Source organism: Momordica charantia (genome assembly GCF_013281855.1).
Source record: "Momordica charantia cultivar OHB3-1 chromosome 6 unlocalized genomic scaffold, Mcharantia_2.0 BLBB01000006.1, whole genome shotgun sequence".
Lineage (NCBI taxonomy): Eukaryota > Viridiplantae > Streptophyta > Magnoliopsida > Cucurbitales > Cucurbitaceae > Momordica > Momordica charantia.
The window spans coordinates 4,696,025-4,720,164 of NW_028275164.1; the positions used below are offsets into that span (position 1 = coordinate 4,696,025).

Here is a 24,140-nt window from a genome sequence, read left to right on the forward strand (position 1 = left end):
TTGGTAATTAAATATTGAATAATTGCAGTTGTCTTGTAGTATTAAAAGTTGGGATTGCAGTAATAATGAAACATGATTTTTGCCAATTGTCGGTGGGGTTGAAGCTGAAGCTGAAGCTGAAGCGTGGCTGTGTTGGGCATTGTCAACTTTAAGGAAATGACATAATATTGGAACCGACGTTTGGATTTGTGAGGTGGATGAGCTGTCTCAATGACCATCTTATTCCCACACCAAAGCCTGCCCTTGCGTCTTTTAAAAACTAAATAACAAACTGGACGCCAGCCCACCACAATACACCATATTATAATGTTAATAATACTCTAATTTTATTATTTAAAAACACACACACACACACACACAACTCTTTCTTGCTTGCTGGTACAAAGCATCTGGATGAAGAAGATCAGAAAAAAACATGACAATAATTGGATCATCCAAAAAAAAACCATAAATTACAGCCGTTTGATCATGAAATGAGCGGTCCCCAGCCCAGAGTTTAGCCTCCAAGAAAACTATTGGATGAACGGCTGCAATATGGTTAGAGTTCCATCTTAAAACTAATTGACAATGAGTCCGCTAATCTTACGACGTGAGATCTTTAATATGCCTTTTCAAAATGATAGCTTTTTTAAGTTTACCCATTTTGACCTAAATTTTATTAATTAAGCTGGAGGTTCGTTTGAGCTTGTTAGAGGACTAATAAATCTTATCAAAAGTCTCTTAATCATTTTGATACAGTTTTAGAGGGTTGAGAAAAAATCAGTACAACTTACAAGTGTGTTGGTGCGGTGAAAATCTGTATCTGGTGAAGCAGAAGGGTGGATAAGGGTCAATTTCAAGGCTGGGATGTCTTTAGCTAAGTTGGCTGGCAGTGTTAACTGTTAGTGTTCGTCTTCGTTTTGTGTAATTTCCAAGCAAACTTTCCTTTTCCACTCTTGTTTCGAAGCCTTTGTTTGTCGCGACTGGGTAGTTTTTAAGCTACTTGCTGCCGATTTGTATCGTATGTGCACAGCCCCACGCATTGGGATTCCATCCCCTCCATTTATCAGAATCGAATAGGTTCTCGTTTGCCGAGCATAATACTATTTGTCAACACACATGACTTTCTCACTATTACAGTACTACGACTATTAAAAATTAGGTTTAAATGTTATTTTGGTATTTATATTTTAAAATTTGGTTCTTTTTTTTATAAATCCCTTTCGAGCCAACTTGCGCACACTTCAACTAATCTCATAGGACAATTGTACGACCCTACTACATTTGGTTGCCAAATAAACACTTGAGAAATTAATTCATAAGTAGCCATCACGTTTCTAAGGTGAATAGTCTTTGGTTGATGGAACAATGTAGGTAAGAGAAGTCGGCAAAACAGGTCCGTAATCTTTTGAAAAGGATTGACTTTGAGGATTGGACACGATCGTCCTATTTCGAACCAGTCGGCTCGAGCTCCTCTCGCAGTGAGAGTGGGTCGCCGCGTGCCAACCAGGGGACGAACTAGGAACGCCTCCATGAGTGTCAAATAGTAGACTTAGAACTGGTACGGGCAAGAGGAATCCATTTAATTAAAATAAAGCATTGCTATGGTCTCTGCGATGTTAATGCATATGATTTCTCCCTAGTGCTTTGAATGTTAAAGTGAAGCTTTGGTTCATTTTGGTATTTGTATTTTCAAAATGTCTATTTAGCTCCTATACTTTTAATTTTTGTTTATTTTAGTTATGTATTTATGAAATGTTCATTTCGGTCCCATTACATTTAAAAAGTGATCATTTTGGTCCATTCATTTTTATTTCCATCTCATTAATTTCAATACAAAATTTTGCAAACAAAGACCAAAATGATCATCGATCTAAATGAACGTTTTGAAAGTATACAAACTAAAACGAACAAAAGTTGAAATCATATGGACCCAAATGGATATTTTGAAATTACACCAACTAAATTGAACCAAAGTCAAATGTACATGGACAAAAATAGCCTAAGAAAAAAAGAAAATCAAATTTTGAATCTAACTTAAATAGTAAAATAATTAGTTCCATTAATTAAGATATTAATAACATCTCTTATACATTAGAGGTTTGAAGCTCCACCCATATATTTATAATGTTGTATTCTTAAAAGAAGTAATCAAGATTAATATCTCTTTGTACTGATTGCTTTTTAAATCTATTGTTCTTAGTTTGTAATGTAATATTGTGAAAGGAAAAGGGGGCTTGTATTATTATTTTATATAATAGTCTACATGTTAGCAGCCAACTAGAGCAGTATTAAAGAGGTTGATTTTGTGGTAACCTAGTAGTTTAATTTTTTATTTCTAAAATATAATATTTATGTTATTGTCGTCGTTGTTTTTTTTTTTAATTTTTTATCTATTGGTCGTATTATCAGGAAGTCTATTTCATAGGAATAGTTCAACTATTTTTTTTTTTGGTTATTTAAAGATTGATTCAAAATTCAAATCCTCCATTTTCAATGGTTTCTACATTAAAAAAAGGATAAAAATTAAAGCTTTCTCAAGTTTTCACACCGTACGTTAATGAAATGTAGTTTAAGCAAAATATTATCTTATTTCGGCTAACTAATTCATTTTATTACGAATGGTTACAGTAAACACCAATTGAAATCAAGTTCAGCGAATTTGGTGAAGTTGATATTTTAATTCTCTACCTTACAAGTGTTGAACTACAAAAATTATTATGGTAAATTAAATTGAATTTTTAATTTTTAAAATTAATAGAGATATTTAATTGTTTTATTAATTTACGCGAGCTTAATTAGCCAAGAAGTAATCTCTCCTAAATATTAATATTCTCTGAAGAAAACAAAATTTTATTCTTATTATTATTTTTTTGAGTTTGATAACTTTAAAACTCCAACTTTTGGTATATTTCTTGAACAGACCAACAAATTTTCCCTGATTAACTAACTCCAAAAATTCAACCAGTCATTGTCAAATATTTAATTTGACATTTATTCCAAAGTCGTTGATGACAGATCATCGTCATTCTCAACACGTGGCGAGATCTCAAGAAAGGATGCAGGAAGCAGATGCAAACGCGTTTTAGAAGAATAGTTCCCGTTTTAACTTCGGCGCAGTACAAATTCTTACAATTCCGTATTTTTCTGACAGCAAAGATTATAAGAGACAGATTTAGAAAAAAAGATATAAAAGCAAAAAAAGAAAAAGAAAAAGAAAAAATATATAATAATAAAGAAAAGGAAATAAAAATAATATTTAAAAAATAATGGTTTAAGCTGTGTGAGACGCCGACGACCACCATATAGAGCTCCATATTTTCGACTTTTCTTCAGTCGCAGACTAGCCTCCGATCGACCCGTGTTCTCTCTTTCTCGATTCAGTTTGAGGTAGAACGAGCTCTATGATCTTTTATTTGCTTCGGATTTTGTGTTTCTAATCTCAGCTCGAACTGTGGATGCGGCTGTGTGTTGCGTTGAATCCTGCTCTACTTGTAATAGATCTTTCTATTCAGTCAAGTTTTTGTTTGCTTTTCTTAGTTTATACTTGTTTACAGCACACTTTGGGCTTATATATACTGCAATCTAGGTCGTTCAGTTTGATTCTGACCTTTCCCTTTTGAACTTATTGGCGTTTCAATCTGTGTTTTTAATGATTCTTAATGTATATTTATTGATGTATTCATGCCGTATCTCTGGAAATAATTGTTTCGATTTTTTAGTTTCTACTATTTAAATTCGGTTTTCGAAATTTTGTTCTCCATGCCGGAATTATAGCTTTTCTATCCTCATGCTTTGAGTGTCGGTGAAACCATTGCTAGTGGATATGACGTTGATTACGATCCTTGACTACACTGATGGTTTGCTATTTGCTTCAATGATGCCTTTTAATTGGCAGATCAATTGACGGATCATGTTATTAATTATTTATGCAGGTTTATGAATAATGCAATGTATTGTAAGACATTTTTATGTATAATTCTTATTTGTGCAAGGGGAACCATATCAATTTGTTGAGTTTTGGTGCAGATTTGTTAATAGCGAGGGAGGGAGAATGTCAGGTGGGGGTACACAGAACAGCTTTAGAAAAGCACTTGGAGCCCTTAAGGATACTACCACAGTTTCATTAGCTAAAGTTAACAGTGATTATAAGGTACTATAAGTCCTACTCTCAATGCATCCTATAGCCTGGATCTATCTCATGTTCTTGGTGCCATGTTGAATTCAGGAGTTAGACATTGCCATAGTTAAGGCAACAAATCATGTTGAACGTCCTGCAAAGGAAAAACATATTCGAGGTGTGTTCTTTCATGCCCTTCTCAGGATAGTAATTTTATTGTACAATTGAACGTGTCTTCCCGTGTTCTTCATATGAACTTTACATTTTTATTTGATACTGTGTTTGTTGTTGTTCTACCTGTTAATGTACATGTACGATAATAGAAATCATAATATTAAAATAAGATGGTTTTGGATTTCTTTTCAGCTATATTTGCAGCTATTTCAGCTACCAGGCCTAGAGCTGATGTTGCATATTGCATCCATGGTCTGGCAAGAAGATTATCCAAGACACATAATTGGGCAGTAAGTCTTCGTGTTTGCTATGTTAAGCATTGTGAATCTTTGCAACATCTTTCTGTATTCTTTGCAAATGAACTGCTACCATGAAAATTATATATCTTCCTGTTTCAAAGTTATACTCGGAACATGCAATCTTTCTGTAGCTTTTTGAGCTTATATCATCTGTATTGTTGCACATTTGACATCACGATCTATTACACCCAGTTCTGTTAAGTCTGTGCAAAATCTTTGGAAAGTATAAATAAAAGCCCTCTTATCTGTTGTAGACACAAAATTGATGGCGTTGTTAATATCAGGAAAGTTTTCCTGTCACTAAGGCTGATCAGCATTTATTTTGCAACTTGAACAAACTAATAACGTTATTGCTGAAAACTGGAAGATAAGCATAAGATGAAGTGATATAATCGTAAAAGACTTGCCCTCTGTAGTAAGACAGTGATCTATATATATAACTTCAGAAACTTTAAGAATAGTGTTAGTCAAACTAATTTATATTCTCTAGGACAAGTGATGTTTTCAGTCCATCCATCTTAATGTGATTGCTTATGGTATTTTTCAAAACTCAGACGGCCTGGAGTGAAGATTTCATCTCCAAATAATATTTGGTGTGCCAATGACATTTGTATAACTAACTATGATTTCACTGTTTAGGTTGCATTAAAAACTTTGGTTGTTATCCATCGTGCTTTACGGGAAGTGGACCCCACATTTCATGAAGAACTCATTAACTATGGCAGGAGAAGAAATCACATGCTTAATTTAGCTCATTTTAAAGATGATTCCAGTGCTAATGGTACCTCCTCCTCTAAGGCACTGAATTTGTAAAAGATAATTTAAAAAGAATGCAAATCTCAATCTAAAATTTTCACGTGCTGAATGTAGCTTGGGATTATTCTGCTTGGGTACGTTCATATGCCTTATTTTTGGAGGAGAGGCTGGAATGTTTTCGTGTGCTGAAGTATGATGTTGAGACAGATCGTGTGGTAAGGAAATAATTTCTTTAGCCAGTTAATATCCTCTTATTTTCATCTGATCTTCTAATGTTGTTTCTAGGAGATTTTGTTACTTCCTTATCCAATTGGTACATGCACACCTTTTTTTCTCTTAAGGTTTCTTTCTTTTTATTTGTTTTTTTAAGGAAACAAATATTATTAATTCAAGAATAATAAAAAGGAGGAAGAGGGAGCCTCATACATAGTCAGAAGGAATTCCAAAAAACTTTCCATTGCCATAGTTAAGTCGACAAACTCCTATGTAGTCAAAAGAAGAGGGAAGCTCCACCTCATTTTTTATTTTATTTTTATTTTATTAATATCCTATCCAAAATGTTCATTTTTTATGGAAAAGAGTCCAAAAAAAGAATCTTGGATCCGCCATTTCCAAATAAAGTTTGCAATATTCTTTGGAAGACTTTGAATATTTCAAATAATATGGTTGACCAAAGAGGACCAAGAGAAGAAAAGGCTGCTGGAAGTATCACTGCTCCAAACTCTCCCATCCTCCCCTATCACGGGATGAAACTTCTGATGAAAGACATGTGATTCCTTTTAAATCCCAAGTTCCAAGAAGATAAATAATGAGACCAAACTTGCTTGAACCTCATCTCACAATCAGAGAGCATAAAGCATGGGAATACTCCTCGAGAGGCCTGCCACCAATTCACTACATATAATTGCTGTTTAAGTTTCATATAATTGAGACTTCTGTTTCAGTTAGTCGAAGTAGTAATTTTATGGATAATGGTGCAGAGAACCAAAGATCTAGACACTGCTGAGTTGCTTGAGCAGTTGCCAGCATTACAAGAGCTCCTGTATCGTGTACTTGGTTGTCAGGTAATTTATGACATTATATTCAGTTAGACTTACTTTTCTCTCAATGAGTAGATGATTATTATCATTACCGAAAACAATATGTGCTATGGTTTTATTTTTAAATATAAAAACTCCCATTATTTTTTATTATTTATTGTGGAATAATGTTTAACTTTTCTGCAGCCACAAGGAGCCGCAGTTCATAATTTTGTGATACGGCTGGCACTTACATTGGTAAGAACCTCCTACACTACAATCTTGCATGCCCAGTAAAATGGCTGTGGCTTTACTCGTTTGCATGTTTGATCCTTCTCATTCTCATGTCTTCTATCTTTCTGTAGGTTGCTTCTGAGAGCATTAAAATTTATCAGGCCATCAGTGATGGTACAGTCAATTTAGTTGACAAGGTAAGAATTGATATGATTGTCAGATAAAGCATGTTGTAAATGCAGAAACTGAAATTAACTTGGTCTAAGTATTCAGTTTTTTGAGATGCAACGCCAAGATGCAATGAGAGCCCTGGACATTTACAGGAGGGCTGGTCAGCAGGTATTGATACCAGGATTGCGATTTTCATCAACTCATACTAGTGCACAAGATAGAGTTGCATAGAAATTGTTGTAACTTTCTCTTTTTTTGCAGGCAGAGAGGCTCTCTGAATTCTATGAAGTTTGTAAAAGTCTTGATATTGGGCGTGGTGAGAAGTCTATGAAGATTGAACAGGTAGATTGTCCACCTGTGCTATCTGTCTTTTTGCTGTTTTTCCCTAAAAGAAAGCTAAGTTTCATATGCCGCGTGCCTATTTTTGAAGCCCCCTGCATCATTTTTACAAGCCATGGAAGAATATGTGAGAGAAGCTCCACGGGTTTCAACAGTTTGTAGGGACCAGGTAGTGCTTGTTTTTTCATACTGATTTCTATGCTTTCCGAAATTGTTTGTACTCAGATATGCCCTCATATAATCCTATGGCTATGATAATCCACCTGAACTACTTTTGGTAAATCATCATAAGCAGGCTGCTGATAATAAACTGGCTTCCCCTAAAGAAGTTTTGGCTATCGAGGATAAGAAGGAACCGGTAGGTCAGGTGGAACAACCAGTGGCACCTCCACCGGCCACATCTCCAGCACCACCTGAACCAGTGAAAGTAGAACCACCCGTGACTGAACAACCTGACTTGCTGGTAAGCTTATGTTGTTAGTTAATCTACTCTTAATGCTTATAGATTATGATATGACCATGATTCACTAATAGTTAATAATTTTTACCACATGGATGGTATATGATGTAAAAAGAACTCCACGAATTTTTTTCTTACCAAAATTGGATAAATGATGATCATGAATTTTAAATTAAATTAGAAAAATGATAAACAATGAAGTCTTGAAAATATTTTTTGTGTTGAAAAAAAAGTCAACGGTTATGAATTTAACAATATATTAATTTTATCATAATTCTGATATGCTTTTTTGAAAAATATATAACATATTAAATTAACTAATAACTCAATTTTATTTTTACATATCTGGTGTTATTTTTTATTTTAATGCTTAAAAAACTATATAGTCTTCAGAATCTCCGGAAGTAAATGTGGTGGATATTTTGAACTTTTCAAATCAACAGATGCTTAAAGTATTCAGTAACAAATGAAACAAAAATAGATAACACATATTTGAAATATACGTTTTAATTAAAAAATTCATCTGAAGCGAGATGATTATCCTTTTTTGGCTAGGGTTTGAACGATCCTGTTCCCGAAACTACTTCCAATTTAGATGAGAAGAATTCAATGGCATTGGCAATTGTCCCAGTTGGTAATTCTCTCTTTCTTTCTGTATTTTCTTCAAAGTTTCAGTAGTAATAGAAAACACATTGTGCCCCACGTGAGAAGCCAAATTTGAAGTGATTGTATTCCAAAAATTTTTTAGAAGTTGCTTTGTATGTGGAAAATTGGAATTAGTGTACACGTGGAGTTAGCTCACTGTACTTTTACTGCTTGTGATCACAGCCGATCAACAACCAAGTTCTGCTCCAAGCCAAGTGAATGGTACAACAACTACAGGCTGGGAATTGGCACTTGTTACGGCACCAAGCTCAAATGAAAGCGTAGCTGCTTCTAGCAAACTGGTACTTCATTGCATATATCCACTAGACAAAGAGTTTCGCATTTATATTGAATGTTTACATTATACTGATGTAACCGGTAGCATTGTACTAATCGTATTTTATCATTTCATCTAGTTATGACCAGAAAATCGTTAGTCTTCTACTGCTGTTCTAAACAATATTCCATTTTTTCTTTGCCCAAATTTATGATATTCTGATAATGCTTTGAACTGATTGCAAAAGGCCGGAGGGTTGGACTTGCTTACATTAGACAGCTTATATGATGATGCAATCAGAAGAAATAATCAGAACACAAGTTACAATCCATGGGAACCAGTCCCGGGGCCCGGTCCCATGGGGCAGCAGCCAGTCCACGATCCCTTTTTCGCCTCAACTGCAGTGGCTGCACCTCATTCAGTACAAATGGCAGCTATGACCAACCAGCAGCAAGCTTTCATGTTGCAGCAGCAGCAGATGATGATGATGGCTCCTCCGCCACAACATTCGAATCCTTTTGGAAATCCTCATGGGCCGAATACCTACCACTACGGTCCGGGTATGCCTGTTCACGCTTCCAATCCATATACTGGTCTCATTTAACATCTTCAAAAGAACATACTCTGATAGGAAGGTGAATGATGAAGCATTTTTTGGATTGGGGACTGCTAAATGTGGAGTATACAGATGTACAATATGTTGTGTATGTGCAGTAGTCAAGTTAGCTAGGGTGAGATTCTTTTTATAATAATTAGTGAGACAAACTTTGGATTGATTATTTGTGTCATGAAAGATGGTAATAATGTTTTAGATGCTTGGCAAAATTGTTGGTAACCTGCTTCACTATTGTGAATGATTAAGCAGGCAATTTTTTTTCTTTGTTTTTCTTTTATTATTATTATTATTATTATTATTATTATTATTATTTTTTGCATAGTTTTCTTTTCTTTTCTTCCTTTCTGTCCTTTCTTTCTTATTCTAGGATTCATTTATGGATCATAGGACTTTGTAAAATGTCAGTATGTAGCAAATTTATGCAAAACCCACTTTGATATTCATATCCTTGAATTTTTATCATTTGCCTCAGAATATTAAGGATTTTAATTTTATCTTTTTTAATTCGTTTTCATGCTCGACGGCGAGAGACAAGGGAACAGGGAGAAGACACGATGTTTCTATATCATTACATTGGTCACGAACTACAAAGTATAGTACACATCACATTTGGATAACATTAAATTGGGAGTGGTCACGGACTACAAAGTACAGTACAAATAAAGTGGTAGTAAATTTTTATAGTATTGAAGTTCAATCATTCATCCCTCGTCCCTAAAAAAAATGATTTGGTCATTGTAAAACAAAATATATATAGCTGTCTTATTTTGATTTTTAAATTTTACAAAAAAAAAAGTTTTAATTCTTATATATATATATATTTTTCAAATGAAATTTAACTAGAAATTATCTTCCAAATTCGAACTCAAGGAAAAGAAAAAATCTCCCTCTTAATTATCAATTTTCTTATCTAGGATTTTCATTTTTAGTAAAAGGAAGTTCAAAATTGAGTTGGAGGGGCATTTTATTTGCTATATACAAATTATATCATATGCATCAAAGTATATAACAAATTATATTATATGCATCATAGTGATCTCAAATTGTATATACAAATCATAATGGAATACATGTATATATCAAATATATGAAATATAAAGTCAATAACGTCAGGTTAATATAAAATTATGGAATGAAAACTTAATTGATTAATTAGTATGAATTTTTTTCCTTAAAAAAATTGATTCATATTAATGAATTCATCTTTTTAAAAAATAATCATTGATTAATGAGTGTTAATATTGACTTAAATGAAGATTAATTTATTAGGAAATAATAAATTTAAAATAAGATAATAAATATTCAAAATTTGAAATTTTAACTATTAATAAATATATTTACCTTAAATGAAATTCAAATTATTAAGAAAATAAATATTAAAATGTCATAACAAATGGGGTAGAAATAACAAGAATAGCTGAATAGAATTTGGAAAAAAAAGATCTTTTGAATGGTGTCCCTTCACGGCTGAAGTCCACAATTTATTCAAGAGATATTGTTCCTCTTTTTTCCCTTTAGTTTCACCTGATTTAAATACTTCACTAAAAGAAAATATGGAATAAAGGAACTAATTGCCATCATTGATTAATAAATATTACAAATTTAAAATTCAATAATTAATAAATGTATTAACTAAATTATTAAGAAAATATAAATTAAAATATCATACGGTAGAAGAATCATCATGGAGTATTTTGATAATAGAAAATATTTCTTCAAACCTGAAAATCTAAAATGGTAAATTATACTAATAATAGAACGTCTATAAAATATTATAATGAAATTTTAAATCTCATATTGTTATCTCTAATGTCATCCCTAATATTGTTATTAACCTTAAAATTTAAAATGGTAAATTATATTAATAATAGACGTCTATAAAATATTATAATATTCAAATGTCTCAAATTTTAAATTATATATATATAACCTGAAAATTTAAAATGGTAAATTACGGATGTCTATAAAAAAAAAAAAAAATATATATATATATATATACATACATACATAATACATATAGATAGTAGAGCTGGCCTTTTTTTTTTTTTTGCTACTTTTAAAACATGAAAATTTTAACCACATCCATCCAAAACAGAGAATAAAAACAAACTCTACAGACCTTTTTTTTAATATATTTCTTGTGATGTAAATCGTAACTACATTTAAATTTATGAAAAAAAAATCTAATCACAAAAATCCAAAATAAATTAACTGAATCAACATGAACACAATTTAAAATAGTTGAGATTAAAATAAAAAGCCCAAAATAGATCATTCCCCGATTTTCTCCCTTTTCAAATTTCAAACGTAAAAATTATCTCCAATGGACAAAAATCAGATTCGCTAATTAAGCTCCGTATCTTGAAGGGGACGTGGTAAAATGCCAGTGGACCCAACGGTGGAGATTTGGTGTGATAGAGGTGGTTATTCTGGAACGTTTCGCAGAGGATAATAAGATTTGGAAATAAGCATTTTTGGGGTTAGAGATGAAACTGAAGCAGAAGTAGAACTTTGAAAGTGACTTTTGGCAGAGCGCGAGAGTTGAGAGATACGAGATACGGTGAATAAGGAACGAACGAGATTCTTCACCACTTCCAAAGCTCTGCGATATGCTCTCTCTCTGTTTCTCTTTCAATTTCGTTTTCGTTTTCGAATTCTAATTCTGTCGTAGGAGGGAATCATGTCTTGGTTTTTCAAGGCTCTTCAAGCCAGCGATGATGATGATGATAGCGCAGCCGAATTGCAATCGAACAGTTCGTCGTCGTCGTCGGAATGCCTCCGTTTCACCGCCGCCAATCCTTCTGTTAAAGACGACTTCTCCGCGCTGGGTGAATCGCTGAGCCGCCAGCTGCGTGGTGTCGCCAACTTTCTCGCTCCACAGTCACCGCCGGCGGTGGCGGTCGTTGCTGCCGTCGATTCTTCCGATTCGAGTTCGTATTCTCCGTTGGCGTCGCAAGCGCTTCAAGGAATTCGGAATGATCTGGCGGAGATTGGCGGCAGCTTGAGAGCCGGCTTCTTGATGCTCTCTGTTGGAGAGATATCCAGGTTTGCTTCTAACTTGCTTCCGTTTCAGAGTCATTCTGCCAATGATGAGGAGGATGAGGAATTTGAAGACGAATCTGTTGGCGGTACGCCGGGAATTACGGATGAGGTTCTAAATTTTGTGACCGATATTTCTTCGCGGCCAGAGTACTGGACGGATTTTCCCCTGGAACTCGATGATACAGGTAAATCCTAATTTTCTTGCTGTTAATTTGTGATAAAACGTATGTCATTATTTGATCATTGACCAATGAATTCTTCATAAATGGAGATTAGTATAAAGACCTTGTGCTGCTTTTTTCTCCATCATTCGTCTTTTTTTTGGTGAAAATTAATTCATAATGCATCAATGTAATACTGTAAGATGATAAAGTTAATATAGTTTTTGAGATATTAGACGTGTTGAAATCTATATATCTAGATCAACAACTAAACCTGAGAAGAGAAAACAGACTCTAAATTTCTTTTGTTATCTCTTTAATTATCTGATTACTTTGATTCGTGGAAAATATGTTTTCAAATTGGAGTTTGCATGTTCTGTTTATACTTGTAGAGAGTAGTAACGGAGCATTGGTTGGTTGTAGGTCGATAAGAATACCTGTCATCCAAGAATTCTTCCATCTTATCAATATTGAGTCTATCCAAATATATTTCTACTATAACCATAAATGACAATATAAATCGTTGAGGACAATAGTACCTTCGTACTTCAGATTACAGATATTTCCATAATGGTATGATATTGCCCACTTTAGGCATAACTTTCTTCACAGCTTTGCTTTTGATTTCACTCAAAAATATTTATTCTCACATCCAATATGGTGTGAATTATGTCCTGTTTAGATGAGTGATATGATAAGACAACAAGCATTCATCTGAATTTGGATGGTTATATTGCAAGAGCTGGTTCGTAACATTGTCTTCTTGATGAGACAATGCCAAGTGATCATGACACTTCGTTGTATTCTAATTTCTAAGAATACGAGGCTAAGGCCGTTTCTTCCATTTGTGATTAATAATACTTCTCTGTTTCTTATCAAAAAGAAAAATTCTAAAAAATGCAGGCTGTATTTTCTGTCATCTTCCCCTCTTAATAACTAGGAGACAAGAAAATTTAGAGAACCTTTTATAGGAAAAAGAGAGGAATTTATGAAGTATACCGCATGATCTTTGGATCTTTTATGAGAAAGCACATGTACATATTTTCTAGCAAGTTGGTAATATCATGTCTTTGATTGTCCTCTCAATTTTTCTTTCATTCTCATTTTATTTTGTGTTTCCGATTGAGTGAGCTTTCACCAAATTATTAATCGATCGACCGTGACGAAAGTATGATGCATGAAGGTTAATAAATTGGATTGCTATTTGCGTCAGCATTAGAATTCATGAATATACCTTTATATTTAATCACTGCAACTTTCCTATTGGCCGTGGTAATTGATGAGGATTTCATGACGTGGGCAATTTGTATGTGCAAGTTTCTATTGTATGTATTAGCTTTGATTTTTCATTCAGTATTAGCATAATACTTTGATTAGCTTTATTGCAGATTTTGAAATGTCTGACGTTCAGAGAATACACATTTCAACTGTGGAACAATTGATTCCAAATATATCAGCTCTTAGAATAAAGCTTCAGAGTTTGATGAGCAATGAACTATTCTGGATTATTTATTTTTCAATGCTGCTTCCAAGATTCAATGAACATGATTTTGAGCTTCTATCAAGCCCTCAAGTAAGACTTATTTTCCCTTTTAAACTGCCGCACACTGCATATTTTGCATAATTTTAGATCTTCTGCTGCGCTAGAATCATCTTGTGGCTTTCTGTCTGGCCGTATTATATCGCATATCCTACATATTTCTTGCTTTCGATATTTTTGCATTCTCTGTGGTTCTATGATTGCAACTACTCTATGTAGAATTGTACTGCTTTTTCATGCTAGATCAATGCAAAAATTTTTAATATAACTTTGATCCCCATTCGGATATTAGCTTAAAAATTGAATATCCGTAATCTTCCACCTACATGTGATGTGTGAGAGAGATCATAATGGTAAAATAAATGGAATTGAATTGATTCAAACTTACCAGTTAGGTTTGATCATTTCTTATGGTTGGAATAACAAAGCATTGTTTGTTGGACTGTAATTGGGTTCAAGTCAGTCCAATTCGATTTGAGAACTGATAAACATCCCTACTATACGCACATGGCTCCTGTAGTTTTTGCAATCTATGACTTGACTACCATGATTGCATAGAGATCTCTTAAATTCGTGACTTTAAACTTCTTCCGTTATGAGCTTATTGTTGTATTTTTATCTTTTCAGCTGGCTTCCTCCTTGCCAGTCTTTAATGTTCAAATAAAATGATAGGACTAAAGTCAAACTCAGATGCCCACGTTCATTTTACTTGAAGTTTCAGATTAATAATGCGACACCCTCATTATTGTTATTCTTTTCGGATAGATTATCGAAGCAAGAAACATACTTCTGGAGATGCATCAAAGAAAAAAGAGAGCACAAGTGAACTCTGACCATATTTCTACTAATAATTCGGTTTGTGGCACGAAAGAAGGAAATATGCCACCTGGGGAAAAAGCAATCTCGACTCAGATCATCAAGGGGAGTGAGGGATTGGAAAAGGCAGATTCAGAATCTTCTAGAGATGCCAAAGAAAGGTTTGGGCTCGAAGATATCTCATTCAGTGATATGGAGAACGACGGTTCGGATTTTTCTGGAAGATTTTCTGTAACAAAATCCCCAGCCGAGTCTGGTGGTTGGGTTAAGCTGCATGGAAATTTGGACTCGAAGCTGGTTCAGCATACGACGTCGAAGCAGGACAGAGATTCAGAAGGAGAATCAAGTGATTGGTTTAATGTGGATGAGTTTGATTAGACAGGTGGGACCATAACCACTAGAACACCTCGTATTTCCCCAACTCCCACCCCAATATTTATTTTTTCAAAAATTAAAGTTAAAAAAAAAAGAAAAAAAATTCAAGAAAAGAACATTCAAAAAAAAATTCAAGTATAGATTTTGTGCATATGTTTTCTTGATAAGGTGTTGGGATTCTAGTAGAATTTAGCACATTTATTATTCCCCTAATTGAATTTCCAAACTAATGGTTATCCGGTTTCTTGATAATGATTTTGATTTGGTTTTCTTCGGTTTATGATGTCACTTGTATCTTTATTTTGGTCGTTTAGGACTCTTTGGTAATGTTCCAGTTTATTGTTTCTGTTTCTTTATTTTTAATGAAGAAAAATATATTATATGGTTTCAACCTCTAAGAATTAAGGTTGATAAAATAATTTTTTTATTTATGTTTTGAAACAAATTGAAAATGGGAACAAGAAAAGAGAAAGTTGTTTCCAAAATTTCTATAAAATTGTGAGAATATTCTTACAAAATGAGAAACAAGAAACAAAGTTTGAAAAATACTTAGATTTTTTAAGAAAATTGAAAACGAGAAACAAGAAACAGACGAGCCTTTAGGTTTTTGCTTTTTAAAAATGTTTTCAAAATCTTAGGTCTCTTTTATGAAAAGTTCACTTCAAAAATTCACCATTCATGTGGTATGCCTTTCATTGTTCTTATATACATATTTGAATTTTTGGTCAAATTTAACAAATAAAATAACACTTCAAAGTCTATTTTTAGTTTTCAAAATTTTGCCATACTATGAAAACATTTTTAAAAAGTAGATATCCATTGCTAGTATTACGTAGGCTTTTTTTTTTTTAACTTTAAAAAATAGGTTCTTAAACAAAGAATATGTTTTATAATTCTTACATTTTAAAATTTGGCGTTTTAACTAATTTTAAAAACAAAGAATATGTTTTATAATTCTTACATTTTAAAATTTGGCTATGATTTATGGAGTAATCTTATAATAGATTAGAAAGCAAAGAAAAAGACTCAAATAAATATGATTTATAGAAATAGAAAATAAAAAAAAAAAACAAAAATGTATTGAAAATTGAAATGACCCCTAGGAAATTAATTTTAAGGGCAGACAGTGGAACACTATAAAGCGAATACAGATTTGCGTATCTTACCGAAGAATGCCATGACTTTCTGCTAGCCACGAGGAACCTGATGCCTCCAGCGCCTATTACCAAGCATGGGATACCGATGGTTGCACAAAAGTTGGCGTAAATTTTTGCAGGACAAGATTTAGACTGCATATATTTCAGTGCACAACTTAGATACAATAAGGCACGTGTTTTCGAACAAGTGGTAAAGGTCACTTAGCTGCGTCTTCTCTTCTGCATTCACTTAATTCAAGCAGGACGGCAAGAGGGGTCCTTCGCAGAAAAATGCTAGCACAATATAGAGGACCATCGTAAAAATGAAAAACAACGAACATCTGCAGGAAAAACGCACGTTGATTATTGTTCTCCTCATTTATACGCAGAATTTCCCAGTTTATGCAAATAGGAAATTTTGGGTTCAGTGCGAGTGGAGGGGGAGAAGGGGTCAGAAACTGATGAAAATGACTCACAAATATAATGACAAAAGATTTTTCAGGGAACGTTCGGACGTATCTTCTTCCATCAATTGGCCGGAATGATAGATGGAAACAGATCCACCAACTAGCACTTGTGTGGTACAGTTTTTCAGTTTTATTTTTTTAAATTTTTTTTTTATTCAACAAACATACGAAGGTCATTCGGTTGATATTTTAACCAGTTGAGCTATAATTAGGTACAATAAATTTAATCTCGACAGTCTTTTAGTTATTAGTTTTAACTATCAATGAGTTTTTACTTAATTATGACTAGAGAATATACTGAAAACGAGATTTATATTAAAATACAGCACTAACTATCTAGAAGCTTCATGGTAGTCTCTACATATCTCTTTCATTATTCTTAAAGATTGTTAATAGGTATGTAAAAAGAAATTCTAGAAGTATCTTAGCTTTTCCCTCCGGCCACAAGAAATTCTAGAGAGTTCCTTTAGATAAGAATAGATTAGAAGCATCTAGAATATGTAAGATTTAAAAGGAGCCTATAAAGTTCTTTTTGTTTGGACTCTGCCAAGAACTCTTCTCCCATAAATAAGAGATGTCTCCGTAGGTGAATCAATCAAGTGAGTAATGTGAGAAATTGAGGCAAGTGAAGTGAGTGAAAGAAGTGAGGAAAGTGAGTTAGAGAGTTAGAGAGTGAGTCTTCTCTCAAATTCTTTCTAATAAAAGTTTCTTTCCTCAAGAGATTTTCTTTTCCTTTGCGCTAATTTCTTCTACAAGTGGTATCAAAACTCTGCTAATTTATTCTACCATTTATGCTAATTGCTATCCATTCTAACTCAAAAGTTTAAGAGTTCAATAAGCACCCCCTATTTTGAGGGGTGTATTATCCAATCTAACCAAGCTCAGTAGCATGATTCTAGAAATCATGGCAAAAGCAGTAAATAAAGAAGTCGCATTTCAATTTAAAGGAACAACGTGAAAGAAAACATAATAGCCTTATATATATAATATATGCATGTAATTCACACGTCTTTTGAGTGAGTTTCTAAAACCTATATGAATATTGTCAAAGATACTCACGAAAGTTTGAAGTTTCTCCACCACAAGGTGTTTCTGTAGCGACGTGATTGCCTTCTAAATCGAACTGCATTTCCTTGAATATTTGTAGTTTTCTCGACCAGCAAAGCCAAGCGGTCACCTCTCTCCAATACTTTGTCAATATTATCTATCATCACGTTCCTCACCTGTCATCAAATACTATTCTATGATGAATTAACAAATTGTGAAACCAGATACTGGCCCGATGTGAACTAGCTTCCTTTAAATACAGTTATTTTAACTATAATAGGGCTCTTTTTATCCTGAACTGATTGATAAAACTGAAATGTTATATTACTCTATAGCTTAGCAGTCTTACGCAGATTATAAGTGTTTATAAGAGAGAACGTAAACTAACATAAAGAATGTAAAACTAATCTCTGGCCTACAAAAAACCATCAGATAATAATTCTTATATATCAACAGAGTCTTTCTTTAACGTCCTCTGATTCTAATTAATTCAATTGCTAAGAATCAGTGGTGAGCAGTAACGATAATTAGCTGAATTTTAGAAAGCACAGGGAGCTATTATTTCAAAAGATCTTAGGAAAACAACTTGGATAAAACAGAGTCTAGACAGCTTTGTCAACTTGCCTGACACATTTGAAGCAGTTTAGCCTATCAGCAATTGGATCATTAGAAATTTTCTTATCTACCATCAAAGTATTTATTTTACGTACTCTGGTGATGCTAATTAAATCAATTGCTTAGACTAAGAGACAGTACAAAACAGCAACGACTATTAGCTGAATTTTGGTAAGCACGATGAACCATTGTTTCAAAGGCTCAAAATATCCATAGGATGAACAACTTAGATCAAACAGAGTCCAATAGACAATTTTCGGAACTTGCCTGACTCATTTCACCTTTTAAGCGGTTCAGCCTATCTGCATTTGGATCGTTGGAAAAATGGTCCATATGTTGGCTTAGAACCCTTGAAAATTCATCGTTCATGGCATATGCAGGAGCTGAGAGAATTGTACGAGCGTAAGTCTTCACAAATCTTTGGTGAATGTCTTCGAGAAATGCAAAAGGAATTCTCCCTGCACAAGTATTGAAAGTATCACCGGTTAATGAGAATGCTACTCTCTGATCACGTTGAATGTGAAACTGATAAATTGAATAAGAGTTAGATATTAAAAAAATGAAAGCTAGTAAACTAAGTGATAGTACTCGTTTAATACAGATAAAGAAAATTTCCATTGCAAACAAGTAGATTCAAATCGAGAATTCTCGCTCTGAATAATCTCCGAGAGCTCAACAAGAACTAAAGCCTGATATCGTAATAAAAGCATCTACTGCTTAAACAAAGTTTCGAACTGGTTGCATTCTGTTTCAAGGAATTGAACTAACAAACGAAAACAAAACAGAAATGCACTTTCTCACACAAGTTTCTTTCCAATTTTTAGAGGCAACCTTCAATACTTCCTCAAAATACTTGTATGGTCTAAAAACTGAAGTATAAGGCATTTATTATACATGTTGTTAATCCAGAAATGATTTAAAACAAATCTGCCTCGAGCAAACAGTTTTTTCTGCCCTCAGGAACTATGAAATTCGATCAACATAAAATTACAACACAAAAAGTGAACTTACGAATGTTTGGTTTAACAGCCGAACCGATAGATTAAGTTTTTTTGGCTTGTGACTTGCACCTACCATTGTTACACAACCACTTTGTTTGAACAGATAGAAAGAGGAAGACATTGAAGTCATCAGAATTTCTCTCCCAATATCATTCGAAATCGATGCAAAGAGGTCAAAATCGCTTATCAGGAACCACATTGAAATGATAACATTGTAAAAACTATCGCAAACAAACAAATTCTCAGAACGCATTGTCGATCCTCAAATCTCACTTAAAGCAACCTATTATTATCTCAATTAGGAACCATACCTCGCCGGCTCGCTGGATTCGAATTTCGAACTAAGTTGCAGAAAAACTTGAGAGTTTAAAAATCATTCAAAAGGAGGCTTACTTCCAGAGGCTTCGTCGGCCATGCAAAGAACGGTCAGGCCATCGGTCTTCTTGATGTGAAAGATGTAGCGATCATGAGAATAGGACGCATTGCTATCATCGTCTCCCTGCTTCATCTTCTCCATTATCTGCCTCGCAATGGCGCTCGCATTGGTCTGCGTAGCGCAAAACTCCGCCAAAACGACGTGTCCTCTGGCCACCATTCCATAGAGAATCCCCATCGCTCCTCTTCACGGCCGAAAACCTAAGTTTCGACAAGAAAAGAAGAGGAACTCGGTGGCCAGAGACGTCGGGAAGGGCAAACCAGAGTTAATTTGACACAGATGGTTTCAGCGGAAGGAGAAGATTTCTTACATGACGCCGAAATTTAAGTCCCCAATTTTGGAGGACAGATGGGAGAGAAGAACCAATTGGAGATGCGCAGCGCTGGAAAATGCAAAGTCATTCCATTTCCATTAGCGTTACGCGACGCGTCGGGGGTTTGGCCAGGCGTTGGCCCGAATTTGGCGGCAAAATGTATACAACTACAATTTACAAACGCATTTTTCAATTTTTATAATTTTATGGGATTTGTAGATTGATGAGCTATTTTAAGATCCTAATTACATAAAAGGATGGAATGTATAGAATTTACACATTTGTCATGTATCAACCTTATTTATGAGGGTATCCATCACATAAATTACTTAAATACCCTAATGTATCTACAAATTAATTTTTAATTCATTTAAAGATGCAAAATTGATTAATTGGAAGGTTATAATTTGGATCTCATAATTTAAGGTTAATGATACTTTCCAAAATAGATTAAAAATCAAAAAAATTAAAAAGAAAACCCTAAATTAACCAAATTTGAAAACCCCCCAAAAATCCCCAAATCCCGTCTAAAACGTCCAACGATTTTTTTTCTCCGCATTTTACGCTTCCTCCGTCTGCGGTAGTCTATGGGTTGTGTAACCGTTCGTCGGTCGTCGTCTTCCTTGTCCGCCGTGACTGTTCCGGTCTGACTTCGCCGCGTTCGTCGGAAGCTGTATCGGTAAGTTTCCAGCCGTCGTCTTTGCTTTGTCTGCTTCAATTTCCGTCTGCACAATTCGTCTGTGTACTTCCGTCATTGTTGAAATGCTTCAGTTATATCCCATTTGCCGTATTCGTAGGTTTCAGACCTCCATTTACCGTCGGAGAACGAAATTTTGCAGGCGACATTTGAGGCGACATTCCAATAGTAAGGTGATGCATTCTGAATCGATTTCGTATATATGCGTATATATTGTATATATGTGTATATAGCTTATATTTGTAATTATGTTATAGTTACTAGTATATAAGGCGACATTCCAATATTGTATATATGTGTATATAACTGAATCGATTTCAAATTTCTGGTTTTCTGGAACTTCTAAAATGATTTGTTGTTTTGGTAATTTCTTGAAGGTGTGTCAATGGTGCTTTTTTTCATATGATTTATAAATTTGTCAAGTTGTTATTATAAAGTGGTTCATTTGGTGATTGGATATTCTTTGTTGTAGATTAAATTATGAACATAAATGATTTTGAAGTATTTGTTTGTATATATGTGAATATATTGTATATGAGGTATAAATTGTATACTTAATTGAATATCGTTTATTTGCCTATGGAAAATGAATTGTGTTTATGTATTCATGCTCCTTGGAATGACCTTATCCAAAGTTTAGGTTGTGAAGACTGCGTTATTTCCAATTGTTTTCTGATTTATGATTACGTTAATTGAAGCAGAATATATTGAATATATGGGGATATATTCATTATATTAATATAAATCTTATATATCTTACTGATAAGTTAAGAGAGTCGTTCATATTTTTATATGGGAATATATATACCCATATATTGTATATATGGGTATATAACTTATATTTGTATTCGTTTTATAGTTACTAGTATATAAGATATGTTAACAATCTCAGTCCATTCAAATATTTGGGTTTCTGGAACTTCTAAAATGATTTGTTGTTTTGGTAATTGCTTGAAGGTGTGCCAATGGTGCTTACATTCATATGCTTTATGAATGTGTCAAGTTGTTGTTATAAAGTGGTTCATTTGGTGATTGGATATTCTTTGATGTAGATTAAATTATAAACATAAATGATTCTGAAGTATTTGTTTGTATATATGGGAATATATTTTGTATGAGGTATAAATTGTATACATAATCGAAGATCGTTTATATGAGGAATATATTTAGTATTTTCCATGGTTTATGTAGGTATATATTTGTTTGATTACATTAACATGGTGAAGTGCAAGGGTGTACCAAAACAGAAAGAAATAAGAAGAAGTAATAGGTTAATGAACCAATCTGGCAGCAAGAAGAACAAAGAACCTTTATATGTTAAACTTAGCGAAGAGGTATGCAATACTGCTTATTATATTATTTCGAAGAATTATGTAGGTTGCAATATTTTGACAATTTTCAATCGGTGTGCTCTTAGGAGAGCACTGAGGAAGAAAAGAATGTAAAGGAAGCTCAAACATCGAAGTCGGCATTTTACAATAATTTGTTTGGTAATATGCCACGTTATGCTAAATACTCGAAAATATTCATTTCACCTAAACGAGAGGACATAATTGAGAGTGAAGTTAGTAGATGCGAACCTACAGTTGAGTTTCCAAGTGAAGAAGAAGAAGTCGTGGGAACTCAAATAGTTCCTGTTGTGGTAATACATATGGATATTTTTTATATTCACTCTTTGAAAAGATACACAATCGTTAACCATTATATGCATATATGTATATGATATTTACAGGTGCGTGCCGATCAACCTCGTATTGAGGAAATAACAGAGGAAAAAGTAATACTAGATAGTGTGGATGATAGAAAAGGGAAGAGGAAAGAGAGAGAAGAATTTGAGGTATTGAAGCATTATTATTAGTCCTATCTTTTCAAATAACATTCTAATTTGAATTTTGAAAAATGCAGGAGGACGAAATCTCAATAATTGAAAGATTGGAAAAATTGAAAAGGGGTGTGGGAAGAGCAAAGAACGTGTCGGGAATTAAGGGGAAGAAGAAAAAAGATGATACGATCAAAGAAAAGGTGATTATGGTAATTTTGAAATGCTTCTACGTCTAAATTTTTTTTCTTATGGATATTGATTATATTAATCTTGATTGAATTACAGAATGAAGTGTGGATGCAAGGATAAAAGGAAAAAAGAGAGATATGATAAAGGTAAATGTCATTTTATGCTATGATTCAGTATATTGTCAAGGAGTCGAAATATGTGATCTTATTTGTTATAAATTGAATCGTGCAGGACAAGGAGAACATCTCTAAAAATGATATTATATCGGAGAATGGAGACATGTACATCTATGATGTAAGTATTCGAATTAAGATCGTTGATAACTAATATGCTATTAGATGCCAATGAATATGCCGTTGGATGTATTGGTCTGTTCAATGTAAAGGGATATTGTTGTATATAATATATAGAATATTCTTAAATAGTGTCAACCAAGTTGCTGATGCATAATGCTTGCTCTGGTTCTATCATTGCTGCATATAAAGTTATGTTATATGTATATACAAATATTTTGATGTGCAGTTGAGAGGAACAGGTCCGTTCAAGAAAGGGGAGAATGGAAAAATGATTCCAATATTGAAAGATCAGGAAGTTGAACCATTGAGACGAACAAAACGTAGAGTGGTGATGCCTTCTAAGGTTCATAGATCACCATACACTACAAAGTTTGGTTCAGCTGAAGATCATAAATCAAAGCTATCAAGCATTGAAGATTTTGATGCTCCAACTTTCAACCTGTTATCACAACTTTGATTGACTTTATGTAATGAAGTACATGACCGAATTTTGTTGTGTTAGTTAATTATAGTGTTCATTATTAACTTTATGTACTGGAATACTATGACTTCTTAATTGAGAACTAGCTATATTGGATATATTGAAACTTTTTTTATGGTAACTAAACCATTGGATCCAATACTTTTTTTAGTGTTAAATACTGTGACATATAAATGTAATTGGAATTACTTGACTATATCAGACTAGACACTGAACTATTGACAATTAGTAAGTTGTCCTACTTGGCTAATCTAGTAAACTGACTCGAATGGATATTAATCACATATCTGAAATGGCTGTTTTCAAGGGGATATATTTTATAGTCTGTTTTATTAAATTAATATTATAGTTGATATATCTGTGGATATCTGTGGGTATATGGATATATATATGTGTATAACTTACAGTGAGATATGTGACATATGTGTGCATTAGATATATATGTGTGGATATAACTTACAGTGTTGATATGGGAAAATATAAAACACGCAGTTGTAGACTTAATATATGAAAGGAATTTTTCAGTTGAATAAAATATAACTGAAATTAAAAACAATAATATGAAATTGTTTTATGATGAAAAAAAAACATGAAAAAACATACGAATCAATGTTTAA

The 24,140-nt window shown here is 33.4% G+C and overlaps 3 protein-coding genes across 5 annotated transcripts; 2 read left to right on the top strand and 1 right to left on the bottom strand.

Moving 5' to 3' along the window:
- Nucleotides 1-3,211: 3,211 nt before the first annotated feature.
- LOC111007287 (ENTH/ANTH/VHS superfamily protein) lies at nucleotides 3,212-9,399 on the top strand. 3 transcript variants are annotated; one of them, XM_022279593.2, is made up of 16 exons: nucleotides 3,212-3,369; nucleotides 4,009-4,132; nucleotides 4,208-4,277; nucleotides 4,466-4,563; nucleotides 5,212-5,353; nucleotides 5,443-5,543; nucleotides 6,309-6,392; nucleotides 6,555-6,605; nucleotides 6,713-6,778; nucleotides 6,855-6,920; nucleotides 7,014-7,094; nucleotides 7,183-7,260; nucleotides 7,384-7,554; nucleotides 8,107-8,185; nucleotides 8,380-8,498; nucleotides 8,721-9,399. In XM_022279593.2, the coding sequence occupies exons 2-16, from the start codon at nucleotides 4,034-4,036 to the stop codon at nucleotides 9,075-9,077; spliced, it is 1,662 nt and encodes a 553-aa protein (XP_022135285.1). In that variant the 5' UTR covers nucleotides 3,212-3,369; nucleotides 4,009-4,033; the 3' UTR covers nucleotides 9,078-9,399. The 3 variants fall into 3 exon arrangements, with proteins under 3 accessions (XP_022135285.1, XP_022135287.1, XP_087982058.1); XM_022279595.2 differs by having other exon boundaries at nucleotides 7,387-7,554; XM_088125932.1 differs by lacking the exon at nucleotides 3,212-3,369 and adding an exon at nucleotides 3,453-3,473.
- A 2,160-nt stretch (nucleotides 9,400-11,559) lies between these two features.
- LOC111006850 (BSD domain-containing protein) lies at nucleotides 11,560-15,303 on the top strand. Its single transcript, XM_022278934.2, has 3 exons — nucleotides 11,560-12,316; nucleotides 13,681-13,865; nucleotides 14,598-15,303. Exons 1-3 carry the CDS (start codon nucleotides 11,770-11,772, stop codon nucleotides 15,024-15,026), a joined length of 1,161 nt encoding a protein of 386 aa, XP_022134626.1. The 5' UTR covers nucleotides 11,560-11,769; the 3' UTR covers nucleotides 15,027-15,303.
- A 741-nt stretch (nucleotides 15,304-16,044) lies between these two features.
- Nucleotides 16,045-20,196, bottom strand: LOC111006896 (vesicle-associated membrane protein 711). The gene is made up of 4 exons (XM_022278996.2): nucleotides 19,683-20,196; nucleotides 18,556-18,746; nucleotides 17,686-17,849; nucleotides 16,045-16,500 (listed from the first exon to the last, which is right to left on the bottom strand). The coding sequence occupies exons 1-4, from the start codon at nucleotides 19,900-19,902 to the stop codon at nucleotides 16,410-16,412; spliced, it is 666 nt and encodes a 221-aa protein (XP_022134688.1). The 5' UTR covers nucleotides 19,903-20,196; the 3' UTR covers nucleotides 16,045-16,409.
- Nucleotides 20,197-24,140: the final 3,944 nt, after the last annotated feature.